General features: G+C 41.6%; 2 protein-coding genes across 3 annotated transcripts in view; one reads left to right on the top strand and one right to left on the bottom strand.

Moving 5' to 3' along the window:
* Positions 1-691: 691 nt before the first annotated feature.
* PSMD6 (proteasome 26S subunit, non-ATPase 6) lies at positions 692-21,986 on the top strand. 2 transcript variants are annotated; one of them, XM_024746365.1, is made up of 8 exons: positions 692-914; positions 1,659-1,864; positions 4,610-4,755; positions 5,421-5,640; positions 5,748-5,856; positions 17,052-17,220; positions 21,556-21,633; positions 21,782-21,986. In XM_024746365.1, exons 1-8 carry the CDS (start codon positions 770-772, stop codon positions 21,876-21,878), a joined length of 1,170 nt encoding a protein of 389 aa, XP_024602133.1. In that variant the 5' UTR covers positions 692-769; the 3' UTR covers positions 21,879-21,986. The 2 variants fall into 2 exon arrangements, with proteins under 2 accessions (XP_024602133.1, XP_024602134.1); XM_024746366.1 differs by lacking the exon at positions 692-914 and adding an exon at positions 928-1,117.
* ATXN7 (ataxin 7) overlaps positions 19,039-22,346 on the bottom strand; it is a 99,627-nt gene continuing 96,319 nt past the window's right edge. Inside the window, exons 15-16 of the mRNA XM_024746364.1 lie at positions 21,326-21,462; positions 19,039-20,153 (exon numbers count right to left, since the gene is read on the bottom strand). The gene's annotated coding sequence lies outside the window, so the exon portion shown is untranslated. The remainder of the gene's footprint in view (positions 20,154-21,325; positions 21,463-22,346) is intronic.

The raw sequence follows: 22,346 nt of genomic DNA, 5'->3' as shown, positions 1-22,346 counted from the left end.
TCTTGGTTTTTATATTAGGAAAATAACAACCCTGGACAACCTAAAGGCACTTCTAACGGAGGGAAGAGTAAAAGTAAATTATGAAAATCCACTAGGTGGAATTTCCTGTAACCATTACCAGTTCTGAAGACTCTGTAGCAACATGAACAAAGAGAGGCTGAAAACACAGGCACGCAACGACTTAAATTCTGCATAAACAAAGTAATGGTGCTTTGGTATTAAGAGTGTGGAATTCTGGGAGCCGTTTTCTGAGAAGAGCGGAAAGAACATGAGCTTTCGAGCTGCAGACAGAGGTTTTTATTCAGGCGTAGCTGTTGCATAATCTTGGCTGGTCATATTCCCTAACTTCTTTGTGCTTCATTTTTCTTATCTACAAGATGGGCTAATAGTACTACTTCCTAATACTGGGAGAATTCAAATGAGATGCATATAAAAGTAAAAGCCATCACAGATATAGAGAACAAACTAATGGTTACCAGTGGGGAGAGGGAAATCCAACCTTGGAGTTGGGCACCACCCACTCTGGGACTCTCGTGGCTGAGAGCGAGGGAAAGCCACCGGCGACCACACGAGGGCCCCCGCATTCGGGATGGGTGAGGCATTCCCGGGCGTGTCCAGCAGGAGACGCTATGGGCGGAGAGGGACCCTGGACCGGAAGCCGGGCTGGAGGCTTCCGGGCGCAGTCGCGAACTCCTTCCACTTCCGCCGCCGCCGCCGCGGGACCGGGCTGAGTTGCCGTTTGTTCCGAGCCGCTACCCTCGCCGTCGCGATGCCGCTGGAGAACCTGGAAGAGGAGGGTCTGCCCAAGAATCCGGACCTACGCATCGCGCAGCTGCGCTTCCTGCTCAGCCTGCCGGAGCACCGCGGGGACGCGGCCGTGCGCGACGAGCTGATGGCAGCCGTCCGCGATAACAGTGAGGCCGGCGCGAGAGCCGAGTCAGCGGCCTAGGCCTGGGCGCCCCCGCGCTCCCGAGCCTGCGGGGTTTTCCACAGCGGGGCTCGCGACCCCGGGGCGCCCCTGCGACGGGGTCCCCGAGACCAGACCTGGCCTTTGCGCCCTTCGGGGCTTTCCTTTTGTCGGGGGCGCCTTCTGGGACCTCCAGCCTTGCCCTCAGAGGTTTGCATCTCTGTGCGCCTCCCCCCCTGGGGCCATCCTCGGGGCGGGGGGCGGGCGGATCCCGAGGTATTGAGCCCCGTGCCAGGCACGGAAGAGAGACATGACTTACTGTCATTAGCGACTGGTCTCGGGGACTTCAGCATTGCGGGTGGAGGGGAAACTTGGGTCGGTTCCTTTCGCCCTTCCTAGGAGTGAATGGCAGCGGGCCCTGTACCCTTGTACGCACGGGTCTGAGTGTGTGTGTGTGTGTGTAAACAAGCTTAGCCTTTCCCTTGTTGGAAGACTCTGTGGGAACAGAAGCCGCCGAGAGGCAAACCGAGGTTGTCCGCCCCCCGGCCCTAGTAGAGGGCGGCGGTGACAGGCCTGGCCCTGATGCTGACCGCCCAGCCCTTTACCAAGCTCTGTCCCATTCCTTCCTCCTGGCAGGTAGGCGACTGGTGGATGACCTCGCAGTCGTGTACGAGGAAGGAGTGGGTAGACACTGAGGTTAGGGCAGGACGGGGCCTCACTCCTAAGCCACATCCCTCTTGTTCGCTCTCAGACATGGCTCCTTATTACGAAGCCTTGTGCAAATCCCTTGAGTGGCAGATGGACGTGGACCTGCTCAGTAAAATGAAGAAGGCAAATGAAGACGAGTTGAAACGTCTGGACGAGGAGCTGGAAGATGCGGAGAAGAATCTGGGCGAGAGCGAAATCCGAGACGCGATGATGGCAAAGGCCGAGTACCTCTGCCGGATAGGTGACAAGGTGAGTGAGATGGCCTCCCCTCTCTGTAGAGCCTGACATGGGCGCTGTGCAAGGTTAGTAATGTCTCATTTTAAAAACTAACGTCCTTTTCCACCAAGTGCAGAGGTAACCTGCTTGCCTGAACTAGTGAATTAGTGCAAAAAGTTAATAAAGAAAAAGTAGTCTTCTTGCTACACCCATTCTGTCACCTGCCCCCGGACAGCCACCGGTGTGTAGTCTTCCCCCTCTCTTTCTATGCCAATAAAACAAAGTGCCTGTTTGGAGGTGTGTGTTTATTTATTGTTTTTACAAAATTGGGATCATTCTCAGTAGTTCACTTTTGTAACGTATCCTGGTTGGGAAGCATTGGTTCTGGTGCATTTTGAAAATTATTGTTTACACAGGTAATCGTCTCCTTGTAAGAAACTAAAATATTACAGTTAATGCTGAAGTTCTATTTTGGTTTTCTTTATTCTCTATCTCCTCAGATCTTTTAATTTCTTTTATTGTACATTTCCAATTAGGTAGTATTGGTTTTAAAAGTTGGTTTTACATCAGTGGAATCGTCGTGTACTCATGTTGTTTACTTTTTCATTCAGCATTATATCTGAGTGACTCCCGTGTTAATGTGCCTATATCTTGCTCATTCTGGCTGACTGCTAGCTAGTAGTCCATGGTAGGGCTATGCTGTAGTTACTTAGCTAGTCAGTGGTTGGGTATGTGTGGTGTTTTCAGCTCTTTTTGCTAGGACAAGCCACTGCTGTGTAAACATGCCTGTGTGTGTGCCTCTTTGTGTATATATGCTTATGTTTCTCTAAGGTGTATTCTGTGAGATGAAATCTCTGGGACGAAGAACAGTTTTTATCTTAGTATGTGTGGCCTGTTCTCCTGCACAGCAGCCAACCTAATTTATACTCCACTATCAGGGCACAAGAGGGATACCCACGAGCATTGGATCTTTAAAATTTTTTAACTTAGTAGTTCTGTAATAGTGGTTAAGAGGATGGGCTTTGAATGTCCTAATTTTAAGCAGTGCCCCCTGAAGTATTTACATAATGGATGACACGGTGTCAATATAAAAAAATTAAATAGTGTGAGCTCTTGGATAAGATTGCTTGGGTTGTATTTCTGACTTCAGTAATTATGATTTACTCCTCTGTATGAGTTTCCTCATCTGTTAAATAGGGATAATGATAGTGCCTAGGAGCAAAGAGCTTAGACTAGTCCCTGCTGCAAAGTGCTGAAATGTTAAATGGTACGAGCTATTATTATTTAGTTTAAATTTAAAACAAGTTTTTTTCTTCTGATTATAAATTTAGGGTTTGGAAAAAAAGAAGCTTTGGTTATTGTAAAAAGCTGGAAAATACAGAACAGTTTAAAAATAGCTAATAGTTTGTGTGGCTTTCTAGGCTGCGTGTGGTTTGCTTTGGTTTGGTTTTAAAGAGGATAAATTATTACACGTGAATGAGAAATTTAAAGCTTTTGATTCAGGCCTTAAGGAATTTCAACAAGGATATGTTTGAATCAACATCAGGGGGTTGTAAATCGGTGATGTTCTAATAATATGTTCCATATTTGTTAAATAGCATTCTTCTAAAAAGAAGAGTTGTCTTTTTTCCCTCCCGTTTACTTTCTTGCTTTAGTATTTTATTTTATGTACTATCACTAAATAATGGACTTAGTGGATTTTTATTATTCACTCTGGTGTACTGATTACAGTCATTATTCTTTCCGGTGCTCAGTTTGTTACAAGTTTGTTAGTGCAGGTTCCTTCAGGATGGTTTCTTGGTCCTTCTGACATGATCTCCTTGGTCTTCCTTATAACAAGATGTCACAGGCTCACCTGTTATTTTCACTCTCCAAACCTGGAATCATCCATTTCTCCTAGGATCCCTGGTTTCTTTTATTGGGGGATAGTATTTAAAAACCGAGATCTTAGTACTGGGTGTGCCCATTACTGTCTTGCCAGTCTCTTTTTAGAAATGTATGAGGCATAACTAATAATTACGTAAAACGAAGCCAGACACATACTAAAAGGTACCAAGTATAAACAAATGATTTTATTCATGTTCATTTTTTTGTTTTTGGGGGTTGTTTTCGTTTTGTTTTGGGTTTTTTTTTTTTTTTTTGCTGGTGGTGGTGGTGGTAGTTTTTTTTGCTGTTTTTTGGCCAGGCCACGTGGCCTGTGGAATCTTAGTTCCCCAACCAGGGATCAAACCGCATCCCCTGCAGTGGAATCTCAGTGTCTTAACCACTGGACTGCCAGGGAAGTCCCACATGTTCATGTTTTAAAAGCAATAAAAACATTTTATTCCACAATGATTTGAGATAGAATTGTATATTTAAATACTCAATTGTGTTCTAGTAGTCAGTGATTAAGATAAAATATTTATTACCCTTTAGGTGATAAGATTGACAGTTTACAGTAATTTTACAGTAGTGTATTGTAATTGTTAAAGGAAAAACTATAGAACAAAGAAGAATACTGAAATAATGAACAAATTATGAATGTGTTTCTTCCATTGTTTTCTAGAATGTAAGTATATGCTTAGACACAGTTGATGTGTTTTTTATAAAAGTGGAGAGAATCGTATAAGGAGCCGCATGCAATTATCCCCCGGCTTTAACAAGTATCAGCTCATGGCCATACTGTTCTATCTCTACTCCTACATGTTTCCCCAACTCCTTGCTAAGAAAATCCTAGACAGCTGTTAGCTTTTGAAACTTTTAACCTTTTCTCACCTGTTGCCTTGGTTCTCTTGACAGGAAGGTGCTCTGACAGCCTTTCGCAAGACATATGACAAAACCGTGGCCCTGGGTCACCGACTGGATATTGTGTTCTATCTCCTTAGAATTGGCTTATTTTACATGGATAATGACCTCATCACACGGAACACAGAAAAGGCCAAAAGGTGAATTTTATTGTTTCATTTTTTTAGTGTTTTATTTATTTATTTTTTGGCTGTGTCGGGTCTTAGTTGCGGCACACGGGATCTTTGTTGAAGCCCGCAGGACCTTTCTGTTGTGGCGTGCTGGCTCTTTGTTGTGGTGTGTGGGCTTCTCTCTAGTTGTGGCATGCAGGTTTTCTCTTCTCTAGCTGTGGTGTGCAGGCTCCAGGGCGCATGGGCTCTGTAGTTTGCGGCACACGGGCTCTCTAGTTGAGGCGCACGAGCTCAGTAGTTGCGGCGTGCAGGCTTAGTTGCCACACGGCATGTGGGATCTCAGTTCCCTGACCAGGGATGGAACCCGCGTCTCTTGCATTGTAAGGTGGATTCTTTACCATTGGACCACCAGGGAAGTCCCCAGAAGGTGCATTTTAGCACTGGGGATTTATTCCCTCTAAATTATGATGCTACAGATAAGAAATTGATGTAAGAAATTTACCTATTTTCTTTTGTTTCCAACTAGTAAATTTGGTCAAATAATTAATGTTCTTACTTACAGAAATGTTCTCCTTAAATTTTTCTTTTTGGTTTAAGTTGTTAAAAGCTGTTTTCTCTTTCATAATAACACAAAACTTGTAAAAAGTGGCACTGTTTATTTTCAGATCATCACCTTACTGTTTTGTATTTTATAGCTTGATAGAGGAAGGAGGAGACTGGGACCGGAGAAACCGCCTAAAAGTATATCAAGGTCTTTATTGTGTGGCTATTCGTGATTTCAAACAGGCAGCTGAACTCTTCCTTGACACTGTTTCAACATTTACATCCTATGAACTCATGGATTATAAAACCTTTGTGACTTACACTGTCTATGTCAGCATGATTGCTTTAGAAAGACCAGATCTCAGGGAAAAGGTAATGACTGGATCATATTTAAAGAATGCCCCTTAAATACACAAAAATACACCTTAAATACACAAAAATCATTAAAGCACATATTTGTTTTTAAAAAAATTTTCTAGGTAATTAAAGGAGCAGAGATTCTGGAAGTGTTGCACAGTCTTCCGGCAGTTCGGCAGTATCTGTTTTCCCTCTATGAATGCCGTTACTCAGTTTTCTTCCAATCATTAGGTAAGGATAGAGTTGCTTGTTTTGACTGTCTTCATCTTATTCCTGACCCTGTTTGCAGATAACCTAAGATGATTTTTCACATAAATGAAAAATATAGTGTGCAGACAGCTGTAGGTCTTTGGTCAGTACAGCTAATCTTTTGCCCATCTTGTTTATAGCGGGGTTAGCAGACTTTGATCAAGTGCTTTTGTGTGGTCCAGGAGGTAAGATTGATGTTTACATTTTTTAAGGATCATTTAAGAAAACAGGACAAAGAAAACTACATGACAGCTCTATGGCTCTCAGCGGCTAAAAATATCAACCATCTGGCCGTTTGCCGGGGAAGTTTGCCTGACCCCTGCTTTAGAGTCTTACTGGGATGTAAGGCAGAAAGTGAGCAAATGGTTCGAAGTACTGAGTTTTAGAATTGAGATCTTGAATCTCCGTTTGATTGAGTTGATGTTAATTGAGTTGAATTCAACAATGGGTTATTTATGCAACAGCTAAATCTTTGTGCCGAGTTGCAAATCATTTTCAAGGGATGTTGGTTGAGAAAATCTGTTGAAAGTGCTTGTGGTGTTCAATCCAGGGGTCCTTCCCAGATGATTTTCCTGAAACTTAAATAACTTGGCATTGATAATTCTCTTGTTTGTGCTGCAAGTTTCAGGAAGTATTTGGTTAATAAGTAGGTAGAATTTACAAAACATGGGTTAGGAGGACTCCAAATGATGGTCTTCTGTGTTTGGAGTAGGTTTTGGCCCAGTGTTTATGGAGTGCTTTCTGCATGAAGTTAGGCTGCTTTATGGGAATTCATACTACTCCCGTCACGCAGCGTGGGAACAGGGCTCCTCAAGTGTGAACGACCTGCATGGCCCTGTCTTCCCATATGTGCATGATGGGTGGGTTTGCACCCAAGGTTGTACTGCAGAATTGCCCTTCTCCCCTTTTTTCTGCGTGTGGATCTCGTCATTATTCTGCTCAAATGTGGCACTTTTCCCTTCTTCCTTCAGTCCAAAAATTTTTTAAATCCCTTCTCTGCATTCCTAGTCTTATTTTATGCCCCATCCTCTTTTTTTATTGAGATGTCAATCACTATAAAATTCAGTATTTTAAAGTGTGTAATTTCAGTGGTTTTAGTATATTGACAAGGTGTGCAGCCACACCAGTAATTCCAGAACATCTTCATCACCCCAAAAGATGTTCTGTACCCATTAGCAGTCAGTTCCCGTTCCTGGTTCCAGCCCCTAGTCTTTCTGTCTCCATGGATTTGCTTATTCTGGACATTGCATATGAATGGAATTACACAGTATGTGGCCTCTTGTGCCTAGCTGCTTTTGCCCAGCATAATGCTTTTACCGTCATCCACGCTGTAGCATGTATCAGTGCTTCATTCAGTTTAGAGCTGAATGATAACGCCATTGCATGGATATACGACATTTTATTTATCCGTTCATCAGATGATGGATACATTATAAATAACGCTGGAATGAATGTTTATGTACAAGTTTTTGTGTGGACACAATGTCTAGTTTCTCCTGGGGATATACCTAGTAATGGAATTGGTGTGTCATATGGTAACTCTTTGATTAACTTTTTGAGAAACTGCTGAACTGTTCTCCAAAGCAGCTACACAATTTTACATTCCCACCAGCAGTGTGTGAGAGTTCCAGTTTCCCCACATCTGATACTGGTTATCGCGTGTCTTTTTGATCGTAGGCATCTTAGTGGGTGTGAAGTGGTATCTTACGGTTCTGATTTGCATTTCTCTGATGAGTAGTGATGCTGCATATTTTGTCATGTGCTTATTGGTCAAATGACCTATTTTTACTTATTTAATTTTTTTTGATCTTTATTTTTTGGCCATGCCGTGTGGCTTTCAGGATCTTAGTTCCCCAACCAGGGATTGAACCCACACCCTTGGCAGTGAAAGTGCAGAGTCCTAACCACTGGGCCGCTAGGGAATTCCCTGCCCCATTTTTTAAACAGCGAATTATTTTGTGATTCTTTTTTAGAGTTTTTCTCTACTGCTACTTGGGATAATTAAGAGTAGACCTTACGCTTTTTTCCTTTGTAGTGATCTTGACACCAGCACAGTGCCTGTATGTTATTAAGTGCTCTGTGTAATTGTAATTTAAGAGAAGAATGGGGGGAAGTGCTATCCTAGTGTGATGAAATTGATGGCTTTTGGAAACTTTTGAATGGTTAAGGTAACCTCTTCCCATCTTTCCCATCCCTACTGGCAACCTTTTAAAATTTACTCATTTCCCAGATAGATTTTTATTTTTATTTTTAAAAAAATTTTAATTTCATTGGAGTATAGTTGATTTACAGTGTGTTAGTTTCAGACGTACAGGAAAGTGATTCAGTTATACATATACATTTATTCGTTCTTTTTTAGATTCTTTTCTCATATAGGTTATCACAGAATATTAAGTAGAGTTCCCTGTGCTATACAGCAGGTCTTTGTTGGTTATCTATCTTATATATAGTAGTGTGTGTATGTTCAACCCGAGCTCCTGATTTATCCCTCCCCCTCCCGTTTCCCCTTTGGTAACCGTAAGTTTATTTTTGATATCTGTAAGTCTGTTTCTGTTTTGTAAGTAAGTTCACTTGTATCTTTTTTTTTTTTGCGGTACGCGGGCTTCTCACTGCTGTGGCCTCTCCCGTCACGGAGCACAGGCTCCGGATGCGCAGGCTCAGCGGCCATGGCTCACGGGCCCAGCTGCTCCGCGGCATGTGGGATCTTCCCAGACCGGGGCACGAACCCGTGTCCCCTGCATCGGCAGGCGGACTCTCAACCACTGCGCCACCAGGGAAAGCCCTGTATCTTTTTTTTTTTAATTAGATACCATGTATGAGTGATACCATATATTTATCTTTCTCTGTCTGACTTACTTCACTTAGTATGATAATCTGTAGATCCACCCGTGCTGCTGCAGATGGTATTATCTCATTCTTTTTTTGTGGCTGAGTAATACTCCATTGTATATGTGTACCACACCTTCATTATCCATTCCTTTGTCAATGGACATTTAGGTTGCTTCCATGTGTTAGCTGTTTTAAATAGTGCTGCAGTGAACACTGGGTTGCATGTGACTTTTCGGATTATGGTTTTCTCTGGATATATGCCCAGGAGTGGGATTGCTGGATCATATGGTAGTTCTATACTTAGTTTTTAAAAGATCCTCCATATTGTTCTCCATAGTGGTTGCACCAGTTTACATTCCTACCAACAGTGTAGGAGGGTTCCCTTTTCTCCACACCCTCTCCAGCATTTATTGTTTGTAGACATTTTGATGATGGCCATTCTGACCCTTGTGAGGTGATACCTCATTGTAGTTTTGCTTTGCACTTTTCTGATAATTACTGATGTTGAGCATCTTTTCATGTGCTTTTTGGCCATCTGTATGTCTTCTTCGGAGAAATGTTGATTTAGATCTTCTGCTCATTTTTATTATGTTTTTGGCTGCATTGGGTCTTTGTTGCTGCGTGTGGGCTTTCCTCTGATTGCGGCGAGCAGGCTTCTCATTGCGGTGGCTTCTCTTGTTGAGGAGCACAGGCTCTAGGCACGTGGGCTCAGTAGTTGTGGCCCGCAGGCTCTAGAGCACAGGCTCAGCAGTTATAGTGCACAGGCTTAGTTGCTCCATGGCATGTGGAATCTTCCTGGGCCAGGGCTCCAACCCATGTCCCCTGCATTGGCAGGCGGATTCTTAACCACTGCGCCACCAGGGAAGCCCTGCCCATTTTTTGACTGCATTGTTTGTTTTTGACATAGAGCTGTGTGAGCTGTTTGTGTACTTTAGAGATTAATCCCTTGTAGGTTGCTTCATTTGCAAATATTTTCTCCCATTCTGTGGGTTGTCTTTTCCTTCTGTTTATGGTTTCCTTTGTTGTACAGAAGCTTTTACGTTTAATTAGGCCCCATTTGTTTATTCTTATTTTTATTTTCATTACTCTAGGAGGTGATCAAAAAAGATATTGCTGTGATTTACGTCAAAGAGTGGTCTGCCTATGCTTTCCTCTAAGAGTTTTATAGTGTCCAGCCTTACATTTAGGTCTTTGATCCATTTCAGGTTTATTTTTGTGTATGGTGTTAGAGAATGTTCTAATTTCTTTTACATGTGGCTGTCCGGCACCACTTATTGAAGAGACTGTTTTTTCTCCATTGTATATTCTTGCCTTCTTTGTTGTAGATTAATTGACCATAAGTGCCTGAGTTTTTATTTCTGAGCTTTCTGTCCTGCTCTGTTGATCTATATGTCTGTTTTTGTGCCAAGTACCATATTGTCTTGATGACTGTAGCTTTGTAGCATAGTTTGAAATCAGAGGGTTTGATTCCTCCAGCTCCGTTTTTGTTTCTCAGAATTGCTCTGGGTATTCAGGGTCTTTTGTGTCTCCATATAAAGTAAAAAAAATTTTTTGTTCTAGTTCTGTGAAAAATGCCATTTGTAATTTGATAGGGATTGCACTGAATCTGTAGATTGCCTTGGGTAGTACAGTCATTTTGACAATATTGATTCTTCCAATCCAAGAACATGGTATATATCCTTCCATCTGTTTGTGTCATCTTCAATTTCTTTCTTCAGGGTCTTACAGTTTTCAGAGTACAGGTCTTTTGTCTCCTTTGGTAGGTTTATTCCTAGGTGTTTTGTTCTTTTTGATGTGATGGAAAATGGGATTGTTTCCTTAATTTTTCTTTCTGATCTTTTGTTGTTAGTATATAGGAATGCAAAGGATTTCTGTGTATTAATTTTGTATCCTGCAACTTTACTGAATTCATTGATGAGCTCTAGTAGTTTTCTGGTAGCATATTTTCTATGTATAGTATCATGTCATCGCCAACGGTGACAGTTTTACTTCTTTTCCAGTTTGGATTCCTTTTCTTTCTTTTTCTTTCATTGCCATGGCTAGGACTTCCAAAACTATGCTGAATAGAAGTGGTGACAGTGGCCATCCTTGCCTCGTTGCTGATCTTAGAGGGAACGCTTATAGCTTTTCACTGTTGAGAATGATGTTAGCTGTGGGTTGGTCATATATGGCCTTTATTATGTTGAGGTAAGTTCCCTCAATTCCCACTCTGGAGAGCTGTTATCATAAATGGGTGTTGAATTTTGTCAAAAGCTTTTTCTGCATCTGTTGAGATGATCATATGGTTTTTATTCTTCAGTTTGTTAATGTGTATCACACTGATTGAGTTGTGGATACTGAAGAATCCTTGCATACCTGGGATAAATCCCACTTGAGTATGCTGTGAGATCCTTTTAGTGTATTGTTGGATTTGGTTTGCTAGTATTTTGTCGAGTATTTTTGTGTTTATGTTCATCAGTGATACTGGCCTGTAATTTTCTTTTTTTTGTGGTATCTTTGGTTTTGTGTCAGGGTGAGGGTGGCCTCATAGAATGACCTTGGGAGCGTTTCTTCCTCTGCAATTTTTTGGCAGAGTTTCAGAAAGACAGGTGTTCATGCTTCTCTAAATGTTTGACAGAATTCACCTGTGAAGCCAGGACTTATGTTTGTTCGAAGTTTTTTAATCACTGTTTCAATTTAAGTACTTGTGATTGGCCTGTTCATATTCTGTATTTCTTCCTGGTTCAGTCTTGGAAGGTTGTATCTTTCTAAGAATTAGTCCACTTCTTCCAGGTTGTCCATTTTATTGGCATATGGTTGTTTGTAGTAGTCTCTTATGATCCTTTGTATTTCTGTGGTATCCCTTGTAACTTCTCCTTTTTCATTTCTCATTTTATTGATTTGAGTCCTCTCCCTTTTTTTTCTTGATGAGTCTGGCTACAGGTTTAGCAAGTTTGTTTATCTTCTCAAAGAACCAACTTTTAGTTTCATTGACCTTTTTTATTGTTTTTTTGCCTCTATTTCATTTATTTCTGCTCTGATCTTTATGATTTCTTTCCTTCTACTAACTTTGGGTTTTGTTTGTTGTTCTTCCTCTGGTTGCTTTAGGTGTAAGGTTAGGTTGTTTATTTGAGATTTTTCTTGTTTCCTGAAGTAAGAATGTATTGCTGTAAACTTCCTTCTTAGAACTGCTTTTGCTGTGTCCCAAAGGTTTTGGCCCATCATGTTTTCATTGTCATTTGTCTCTAGGTAATTTTTGATTTCCTCTTTGATTTCTTCAGTGAGCCATTGGTTGTTTAGTAACATTGTTTAGCCTCCATGTGTTTGTGTTTTTTACAGTTTTTTTCCTGTAACTGATGTCTAATCTCATAGCGCTGTGGTTGGAAAAGAGGCTTGATACGATTTCACTTTTCTTAAATTTACTGAGGCTCAATTTGTGGCCCAAGATGTGATCTGTCCTGGAGAATGTTTAGAAGAATGAGTATTCTGCTGCTTTCGGATGGATGGAATGCTCTGTAAATATCAATTAAGTCCATCTGGTCTAATGTGTCGTTTAATGCCTGTGTTTCCTTATTGATTTTCTGTCTGGATGATCTGTCCATTGATGAAAGGGGGATGTTAAAGTCCCCTGCTATTATTGTCTTACTGTCAATTTCTCCCTTTATGGCTGTTAGCATTTGCCTTATATATTGAGGTGCTCCTGTGTTTGGTGCATACATATTTACAACTGTCACATCTTCTTGGATTGATCCTTGTTTTGGATGGAATGTCTTATAAATATCAATTAAGTCCATCTTTTTTAATGTATCATTTAAACTTGTGTTTCTTTATTAATTTTCTGTTTGGAAGATCTCTCCATTGGTGTAAGTGGGGTGTTAAAGTCTCCTACTATTATTGTGTTACTGTCGAATTCCTCTTTTATGGCTGTTAGCATTTGCCTTATATATTGAGGTGCTCCTGTGTTTGGTGCATACATATTTACAACTGTCACATCTTCTTGGATTGATCCCTTGATCATTATGTAGTGTCCTTCTTTGTCTCCTGCAGGTCTTTATTTTCAAGTCTATTTTGTCTGATATGAGTACTGCTAGTCCAGCTTTCTTTTGATTTCCATTTGCATGGAATACCTTTTTTCCATCCCCTCACTTTGTCTGTATGTGTCCCTAGATCTGAAGTGGATTTCTTGTAGATAGCATGTATACGAGTCTTGTTTTTATATCCATTCAGCCAATCTGTGTCTTTTGGTTGGACCTTTTAATCCATTTACGTTTAAGGTAATCATCAATATGAATGTTTTATTGCCATTTTGTTAATTGTTTTGGATTTGGTTTTGAAGGTCTTTTTTTCTTTCCTTCCTCTTTTGTTCTCTTCTCGTGATTTGATGTCTGTCTTCAGTGATGTGTTTGGATTGCGTTTTCTTTTTTGTGTCTCTATTGCAGATTTTTGGTTTGTAATTCCCATGAGGTTTTGATATGGCAGTCTGTATATGTACAGGATTGTGTTAAGTTGCTGATCTCTTAATCTCAAATGCATTTCCAATATCCTGCCTGTGTACTTTCCTCACAATTGCGGGTTTTGATATAATATATGCGTGTGGATGATTTCCTACCGTTACTTTGTATTTGCCTCTACCAGTGAGCTTCTCCATTTGTAATATTCTTGATTCTAGTTGTGGCCTTTTCTTTTCCGCCTAGAGAAGTTCTTTTAGGATTTGTTGTAAAGGTGGTTTGGTGGTTCTAAACTCTGTTAGCTTTTGCTTGTCTGTAAAGCTTTGGATTTCTCCATCGAATCTGAACTAGAGCCTTGCTGGGTAGAGTATTCTTGGCTGTAGGTTTTTCCCTTTCATCACTTTATATCATGCCACTCCCTTCTGTCCTGCAGTTTCTGCTGAAAAATCAGCTGATAATCTTATGGGGGTTCCTTTGTATGTTATTTGTTGCTATTCCCTTGTTGCTTTTTATATTTTTTCTTTGTCTTTACTTTTTGTTTAATATGTGTCTTGGAGTGTTCCTCCTTGGGTTTATCTTGTATCGGCCTCTCTGTGCTTCCTGGATTTGAGTGTTTCCTTTCTCATGTTAGGGAAGTTTGCAGCCATAATCTCTTCAAATATTTTCTCAGGCCCTTTCTCTCTTTTTCTTCTGGAACCCCTATAATGTGAATGTTGGTGCATTTAGTGTTATCCCAGAGGTCTCTGAGACTGTCCTCATTTCTTTTCATTCTTTATTCTGTTCCGTGGCAGTGATTTCCACCATTCCGTCTTCCAGCTTACTCGTTCATTCTTCTGCCTTAGTTATTGTGCTACTGATCCTTTCTAGTTTGTTTTTCATTCCAGTTTTTGTGTTGTTCATCTGTTTATTCTTTAAATCTTCTCTTTGTTAAACGTCTCTTGTAACTTCTTGGTCTGTGCCTGCATTCTTTTTGAGATCTTGGATCATATTTACTGTCATTAATGTAAATTCTTTTTCAGGTAGGTCGTCTACTTCCTCTTCATTTAGTTGTTCTTATGGATTTTTATCTTGTTCCTTCATCTGAAACACATTGCTGTCTCGTTTTGTCTGATTTTCTGTTTGTGGTCGCCTTTCTGCAGGCTGGAGGATCGTAGCTTGTCTTGCTTCTGGTGTCTGCCCTCTGGTGGGTGAGGTTGGTCCTGAGGCTTATGCAGGCTTCCTGGTGCGAGGGACTGGTGCCTGCTCACTGGTGGGTCTTGTCCCTCTGGTGGGCAGGGCAGTGTCAAGGGGTGTGTTTATAGGTGGCTGGGAGCTCAGTATGGCTTTAGGCAGCTGGTCTGCTGATGGGTGGGGCTGTGTTCCCATCCTGCTGGTTGTTTGACCTGAGGCTTTCCAGCACTGGAGCCTGTAGGCTGTTGGGTAGGGCCAGGTCTTGATGCCAAAATGGTGACCTCCAGGAGAGCTCATGCTGATCAATAGTCTCTGGGGCCTCCCTGCAGAGACTAGTGATTGGTGTGAGCCACAGCCAGCCCCTGCCTCCCCAGGAGACCCTCCAAGATTCAGTTAGGTCTAGCCCTGGCTCCTGTGGAGTTGCTTTGTGCTGGGTCCCAGTGTACATGAGACCTTGTGTGCGCCCTCCAAGAGTGGCATGTCTGTTCCCCCCAGTCCTGTGGAGCTCCTGTACTCAAGCCCCACTGGCCTTCAAAGCTTTTGGGATTCCTCCTCCCAGTGCCAGACCCTCAGGCTGGGGAGCCTAATGTGGGGCTCAGGACTCTCACTCTTGTGGGAGAACCTCTGTGATATATTAATTTTCCAGTTTGGGGGTCACTCACCCGGCAGGAATGGGATTCGATTATGTCACAACAGTGCGCCTCCTGCCGTCTTGTTGTGGCTTCCTCTTTTCATTGAGTGTGAAATATCTGTGTTGGTAGGTTCCAGTCTTCTTTATCAGTGGTTGTTCAGCGGTTGTGATTTTGGTGTTTTTGCGAGAGTGGGTGAACTCAAGTCCTTCTACTCTGCCCTCTTCTCTGGAATCGAGTGGTGGCTTTTAGTTTGGATGCTTGCTCCCTCTTTGCTCAGTGTGTGCTGGCTGTTATCCGCTTGATATGGGTGTGCAGGTATAGTGGCCCTTCCCGGTATAGCGGGGTTAATTAGCACTTGGTGCCTTGTGGCGGGTGTCATATGGGTGGCTGCTGTTCGCACACTTCTGGGACAGTGGGGACAGGGCCTGGTGCCTGCTCGTGATTTCCCAGATATTTAAAATACACAGGACAGATAGTTAAATCTTTTTGACAACAGTCATCATTTGTATCATTTACTCTCTCCTTTTACGTACTAAGGCATGTGGCATTTATTTGGTTTTATATATAAATAAGCCTTTTTGCTTCTCCAAATATACATAGACTTTGTACTATGAAATATTTTATTTGAAAGATAAAATAGCATCCTTTTCTGAGTAATACATGCTGGTTTTCTAAAAATAAACTGAGATGAGACAGTCCTAGGTCCAAATTCATTTACACGTTCACATACACAAAATTCTTCTGGAATAGAAACATTTTAAGATTGTTATATATCCTTCCAGAATTTTTTTCATTATATGTACTTTAAAAATCAGAAAATAACACACCAAAAAAAACCCCAGAGTTTTTTGTATACATGGAAAATTTTCAAACTGTATCATAGAAAGAAGAAAAAGTTTCTCTAGCCTTTGATTGCCCAGGTCGTTTCTCTAGAGGCAACTACTGATTTCACGTTCCAAGGGTGTCCGTCCAAGGGCATTTGTATGCAGACATATAAGCACGTAACACCTTTAAATATGTGTGGGTGTATTTTACATGCAGTTTTTTAAGTAGGTTTTTTTTTCTTTAAAATGTATCTTTATGTCTTTTGGAAATAGCTGGTATTGAGTCAGTATTTTTAAGTGGCTGTCGGGCATCAGACACTGTGTATGTAGTGGCAGATCAAACAGGCAGAACTCCTTGTAACTGCCAGTTATCCTTTTTTAAGGACCTTAGAACTTCAGTGTATTGAAATAATGTATTTTCTCTGGACCTACTGCCTCATCCTTTGTTAGGCCTCTCAGTGACTAACTGGCCCAGGCTTGGTCATTGCCCTTTTCTCTATAATTCTGTCATCAAATACATATGGATGGCAGTGATTTCCAGATTCATGTCTCCAGCCCCACACTTGCCAGTGAGCATCAGATCCAAGCCTTGGGATCTTTGACTTGGGTGTCTGACAGGGGAATCCACCTCAACCCTGCTGAAGTGTAATGTTTGAATCCTTCCCTTCACAAAGCAACTCAAAAAAAAAAATTCTCCAGGGATTTTTATCTTGTTCAAGCCAGAAACATAAGTATATTCTTGAATCTTTTGTCTTGCTTACCTTCTGTATCCTTGTAGCTGTCCTCCTGCTACGTTCTGAACCTGCTCTCCTTTCTGCTCTTGGGCTTAGCCAGGCTCTTCCTGCCTTGGATCTTTGCATTCTTTGTGTTGCTCTAAGCCTCCTGCTCTCTGCAGGGCAGGTTCCTCGGAGAAGTCTTCTCCTGTCGACTCCAATCCCATGGAAGCCCTCCTGTTCACTATCACATCAGTTTTCTTTTCCTTACAGAACTCTTTCTTTTCAGAGAGTACCTTCTTTATTTGTTCATTTATTTATCTCTTCTCTTTGAAAATTTAGTTGCTGTGGCAGCAGAGATCTTGTCCTTTGGTTTCCTACTGTATCCTCATTATTTAGAACAGTGATAGTAGTAGATATTCAGTAAAATAATTTGCACTTGTGTGTGGATTGCTCATTAATACTCTGTATACACTTTATAGATAAAGGCTGTTAATTTCTATCATGTTATAAATCCATCCTCCAGTTTAATCAGTTTATCCAAAGGGAGGTCCTTATAATTTGTCATGTTATTCATTGCAGCTGTTGTGGAACAGGAAATGAAAAAGGACTGGCTTTTTGCTCCTCATTATCGATACTACGTGAGAGAGATGCGGATTCATGCGTACAGCCAGCTGCTCGAGTCCTACAGGTCATTAACCCTGGGCTATATGGCAGAAGCCTTTGGTGTTGGTGTGGAGTTCATTGATCAGTAAGTTTAAGTAACATGTCAGTTTATTTTTTACACTTACCTTTGCATGTGTGAACTTGTATATTTTCTCCATTTACATTGTTTCCCTCAATTATAAAAACAAGATCTAGGAATTTTCCTTTCAATATCAAAACCATCATATCCGTTATCTCTGCTTTCATGTGTTTCTACTGTAGTAGCAAAGATGGGAGAGAAGTCTACTTTTAATAGTAACTGGAGCAGAGGTCGTCTCTGTTACGTCTTTGTGAGCCACACTGCTACTGCAGTAGTGACTCTTAGGACCTAGTGTGAAGTATAAGATAGATAGAGAGCTATTTCCTCTGCTGATGCCTTCAATTTTTTGGTTGCTACTGCAATTCTGGGCAAACTGGTTGTTAAAAATGGAACTTCCAGTGCTTGAATCAGATTCATCAAATATGTATTAAAGCCTTAACTGAATGGGTTGGCATTGTTTCAGGTCTCTGTCTTCATGGAGTTTCATTCTAGTTATGGGGAGAGTTGGCAAGTAAGCAAATAAACGTGTAAGTCATTTCAGATAGAAGTGAGTCTACAGAGAGAATACAGTGGCACAGAAAGATGCGTAGCTGCAGCGTAGTAGTGGGGGTAGCTGTGGGAGAGTCAGGCAGTGTACGGTCTTGTAGGGCCTGGTGGGGAACTTGGGTTTTAATCCAGGCGCTGTGGGGAGCCACTGGAGCATTTTAAGCCTCCAGTGGGTAACACGGTTCCATGCTGTCTTAACAAACACACACTGGATGGGGAGACCAGGTGGTCTGTTCAGCAGCTCATGGAGGAGATGTCCCCATGTCTTGGACGCAGGGTAGTGGATGTAGAGTTGGGGAGAAGTAGACGTTCAGAATGTGAGCTGTCCAGGTGGTATCTAGATATATAAGTGGTTCCCAAACATCAGCCTTTTAACTTTGAAGATGTAGTTTGCAGTGGCTCACCGTGAAAAACGCACTTTTTAATGAAGCTGCATTTCATTTTAAAAGACCACACTCTTTTTAGCCATTTTGGGTTTTTTTCTAATATTTTATTATGAAAAATTTCAAACATGCCAAACATTGTAAAGAGTTACACTGTAAATTCCCATTATTTATTAACATTTTGTTACATTTGTTTTATCACCTTCTGATTTTTAGCCGCTTGAAAGGAACTGTCAGACACCAGTGCGTTTCACCCCCAGTCACCTTAGCATGCATATCAGTGTTTGTTTAGGGGTGGGCGGGTTGGTTTTGAGTAATCTTTACGTTCAGTAAAATGCACAGATCGTAACCGTACCCAAACTATGGAGCCAGAAATTTCCTCCTTCTCTTCTGTGAAAGAAAAAGAGGCAGTGATTGATAGTGGTTTTTGTTGGTTATCCTATCCATACCAAAATAGAAGGCTGTGTTCCCTCGGTTGGTTTGGTTTTGTTTCACTTCTGAATTGAACTCGTGTGTGAAATTGGTAACCACTGCCCAAGAGCAGTGTTATAAACGTGATTCTCATGCGACAGTGTAAGGAGTGGCTCCTGTGGTGGGCAGTGCACAAAAAGCAGGGGCTGGTCTGGCTTCCTAGCCTTTAGTTTCTTAACTGCGCTGTGGTGGTGATAAAGCCGTGTCCACTGGTTGGGAGCAGTGCGAGGCTCGGTTGAAGCTGTGGATAAGATGCACGGAAGCAGGGGAGTACCAGTTAGACAGCCACACTGCAGTGTTCTGCAAGTCATTACAATGGCATCTGAATTGATGGTACGTGGATTTCTGGTGGTATTAATTGTTCCCTTCATGGTCTCAGACCAGCTTTAGAGGCAGAGGTTGTCAAGTACATACCGAGCTGCAGTTACCAGAAAGGCCTTGTTATCTGATTCACGCCTGGGTTTTCACAGATTGTTTTCTTCCCTCCTAAAATGATTTTGGACGATTGAACGACGATTGTACTTCCAGATTGTACTTCCACTTCCTTAGACTTATATTGTTGGAGAAGGGGACCAGGCCATTATTTGAATAAACCGGGCCTTCTGTTGACATATGTAAGGTTAGAAACCATACCCATGGGCTGTATTCTCCCATTTTGTTGGTAGGTGGTTTGTTTGGGGAAGAGGAGTCATTTTGGGATGTGTTTGATTGATTAGCACACGGGGAGGCGACAAAAGCGTCGCCTAGGGAATGGGACTTGAACACGGATTTAGGGCATTAAGTAGTTAAACTTTGGTGTTGTAACCAGAAAGGAGACTCTGCTTACTCTTAGAGTACATAGTTCAGAGTGAGCATAACAGTTGTCAGAATATGTGACCGAAGTGCCCCCGAAATGGGCACACCACAGATGGCTTCCCGTGGGCATTGAGACTGGTTGTCATTGCGTATTTAGGATTTTTATAGGAAGTGGTGGGGAAAAGGACATTCCAGATGGAGGAAATAGCAGAGATAGATTTAGGAGCGTGGTTGAGAAACCAGCAGCCTAGGTGCACAGGAAGGAACGTGTGGCAATGGGCACAGGGAGGTCCAGAGCAAAGCATGGGAGGAAGATACTAGGTTGGATCTGAAAGGATGTTGTAAAGTTGTTTAGAGTCTCGTCGTGGGGCGGGGCAGGGTGTGTGTGTGGCGGGGGGGCATGGGGGTGGTAATGAAGGGCTGAACTAGTCTGGTGATGGTGGGCATGGGAAGCAGCAGTGGAATTGTCAGCCTGGGTGTCAGCAGTTGACTGGGAGGTCTTACCTTAGCAGAGGGCATTCTTGAGTTAGAGTTTGCTTGTACGTCAAGTCTAGTGCTGTTCTCCTAAATCATAACATCATAACATCAAGATGATTCTTTAGAGGTTTCCCCTGCTGTTCTTTGAATCTGGGTAGGACTCACAAGGCTGCTGGTTGGGTAGTATCTGGTTGGGTAGTATTCTCTGTGTACTTCGGTGCCAGTGGGTTTTGCAGCGGCACTCTGGAGATGCAACTATGTACACTGCTGGAAAATGAACACAAGTGAGTTTAGAAACAGTGCTGATCTCTTTTAATTTTTAGATTTTTAGCTGAAGCCACTCAGTAACATAACTCATAGCAATACAGCATGCTCTATAAGCATTGTTACACGTAGTTCTTGCTATTTTTAAGATAACCTCTAGCTTAAAATCTTCAATAGCATAACTTCCCCATCTTTCAAGCCCGTCACCAGATTTTCCAAAATTGCACGCTTCCTTATTGAAAAGGAATAGCAGGGCTTTCACCACCGACTGACCAGTGGCAACGACATACTGCAAACATCTTTTAGCCACATTTTCATTTGGTTTTGGTTTTGGACTTGATTTTGGTACTATTTTGCTATGTAGAAATTCTCTTTACATAATCGAGTTTATCGTTTTCTCCTTACATGGTTTCTGGGATTTGTGATAATTAGGCTGCCTCAACACCATTCCATAAGCCAGCCTTTCCCCACTGACTTGAAATGGCACTTCTGTTCGAGATTCCGTTTGAGATTTGGTTCTTCAGATTTGGAGTTCCTTTCCTGTTGGTGTTTATGTGCTAGGATCAAGATGTTTTAGTGTCTGTGACATAATTTTTATTTGGAATCAGATTTTTCTTAATTAGGAGGACTCCCCCTAATTAATCTCCAAATTTAACATCATTCTACTATAAATGGATTATCTTAAAGGAGTCAGCTTTCCGTTTATTCTCTTTGGCAGCATTGGAAGGCTGTCTTCATGTAGCTCTAGTGCCTTTCTGAGCATTTTCTTTCTTCTCTGTGTCATATCACCGGTGGTGCATAGACCTGGATGGAGGGCGTCACTGCTGATGCCGCTGTGGAGCTGGGTGTGTGACTGACTGTTGTTTAAGTAACTGTCTTAAATTAGGGGGGTTTCGGTTGTGACGGGATATACTCACAAATGCCTTTTTTCACATTCCTAATCCGAATTTATTGTGGCACGTTATTCCATCTTAAAAATAACTGGAAAGTTTTTGTTCCCTCTGCTCTGAAGGATTTTGAAAATCCTTAAGAGTTCCCTGCTCCGGAAAGGTTAAGTAGAAGGAAACTAGACGGTTTCATCAGGTTCCCCCGCCCCAGTAAAGCGCATTATTTTCCTCCTTATGTTTATTTAATTTTTCTAACCCCTTCAGGTTTTTTCCTGAACACTTCTGTACCTGTGAATGGCTTCATTCTTTGACCACCTACGCTTCATAGGAATAGGCACTTGTAGGGTCACGTTAATGCTGGTAGATAAGACACCTGCAATACACTGGAGACCATCTTCTCAACTACCGCACACCAAAATGTTACCCTGAAAGACAAATCATGTGTTTATTTATATCTTTCTAAGAATTCTCTATAAGGCTAATGCTAAAGGCTTTTTTCCCCCTTCTCTCTCAATTAGGGAACTCTCCAGATTTATTGCTGCTGGGAGGCTACACTGCAAAATAGATAAAGTGAATGAAATAGTGGAAACGAACAGGTACTCTTCAGTTTGTGTATCGTTTGTGATACTGCACAAAATAAAGGGCACTCTTAAAAGAAGAGTGCCTTCTTTTTAAAGTAGGTCAACTATTGTTATGGAGTAATGTGACTGGTAAATAATTCATTTTTCTTCGATTTATTTATAGACCTGATAGCAAGAACTGGCAGTACCAAGAAACTATCAAGAAAGGAGACCTGCTATTAAACAGAGTTCAAAAACTATCCAGAGTAATTAATATGTAAGGAAAAAAAAAAACCTCATACACCAAGGATTTCCTGTAGCGGTGCTTGCTTTACTTTGTGCCCAGTTGAACTGTATAAAATAAATACTGCATGGTTTCTTTCAGTTTACTTTTTTTGACATCTCTCTTTAAGAATGGGGTCCAGTAATGTTCAAATAAATAATGTCACATTTGCATCATTTGAACAGCTCTGGTTTATGGTAAATGGTTACAGAGACTACAGGCCTTTACTTGAGTTCTAATCCTGACTCTGCCTCTTCAGTAAAATAGGGGATCATGCATGTCATCTCTTACCTTTAAGCCTTCTGAATTTTACGAAGAAGAGAAGATGCTGTATGATTAATGCTTAGTACATAGAAGACAGACGAGAAATGCAGTGTATCGTAAGCTTTCCCTCAGAAACAAGTATCTACAGAAGATAGGAAGTTACTCCTTCTTTTTTGAGGCTACCATAACGCTAGATTCTAGA

The sequence above is a fragment of the Neophocaena asiaeorientalis genome, unplaced genomic scaffold (genome assembly GCF_003031525.2).
Source record: "Neophocaena asiaeorientalis asiaeorientalis breed wild unplaced genomic scaffold, Neophocaena_asiaeorientalis_V1.1 scaffold251, whole genome shotgun sequence".
NCBI classification, from domain to species: domain Eukaryota; kingdom Metazoa; phylum Chordata; class Mammalia; order Artiodactyla; family Phocoenidae; genus Neophocaena; species Neophocaena asiaeorientalis.
Note: the sequence above shows the minus strand (reverse complement) of the source record. Positions and strands in the feature narration are given on the sequence as shown.

Bases quoted from the DNA above. Each gene is read 5' to 3' on its own strand.
- PSMD6 (XM_024746365.1), top strand. From the start codon at position 770: ATGCCGCTGGAGAACCTGGAAGAGGAGGGTCTGCCCAAGAATCCGGAC. The intron at 915-1,658 runs GTGAGGCCGGCG...GTTCGCTCTCAG, and splicing joins GGCAGCCGTCCGCGATAACA to ACATGGCTCCTTATTACGAA. The intron at 4,756-5,420 runs GTGAATTTTATT...TGTATTTTATAG, and splicing joins AACACAGAAAAGGCCAAAAG to CTTGATAGAGGAAGGAGGAG.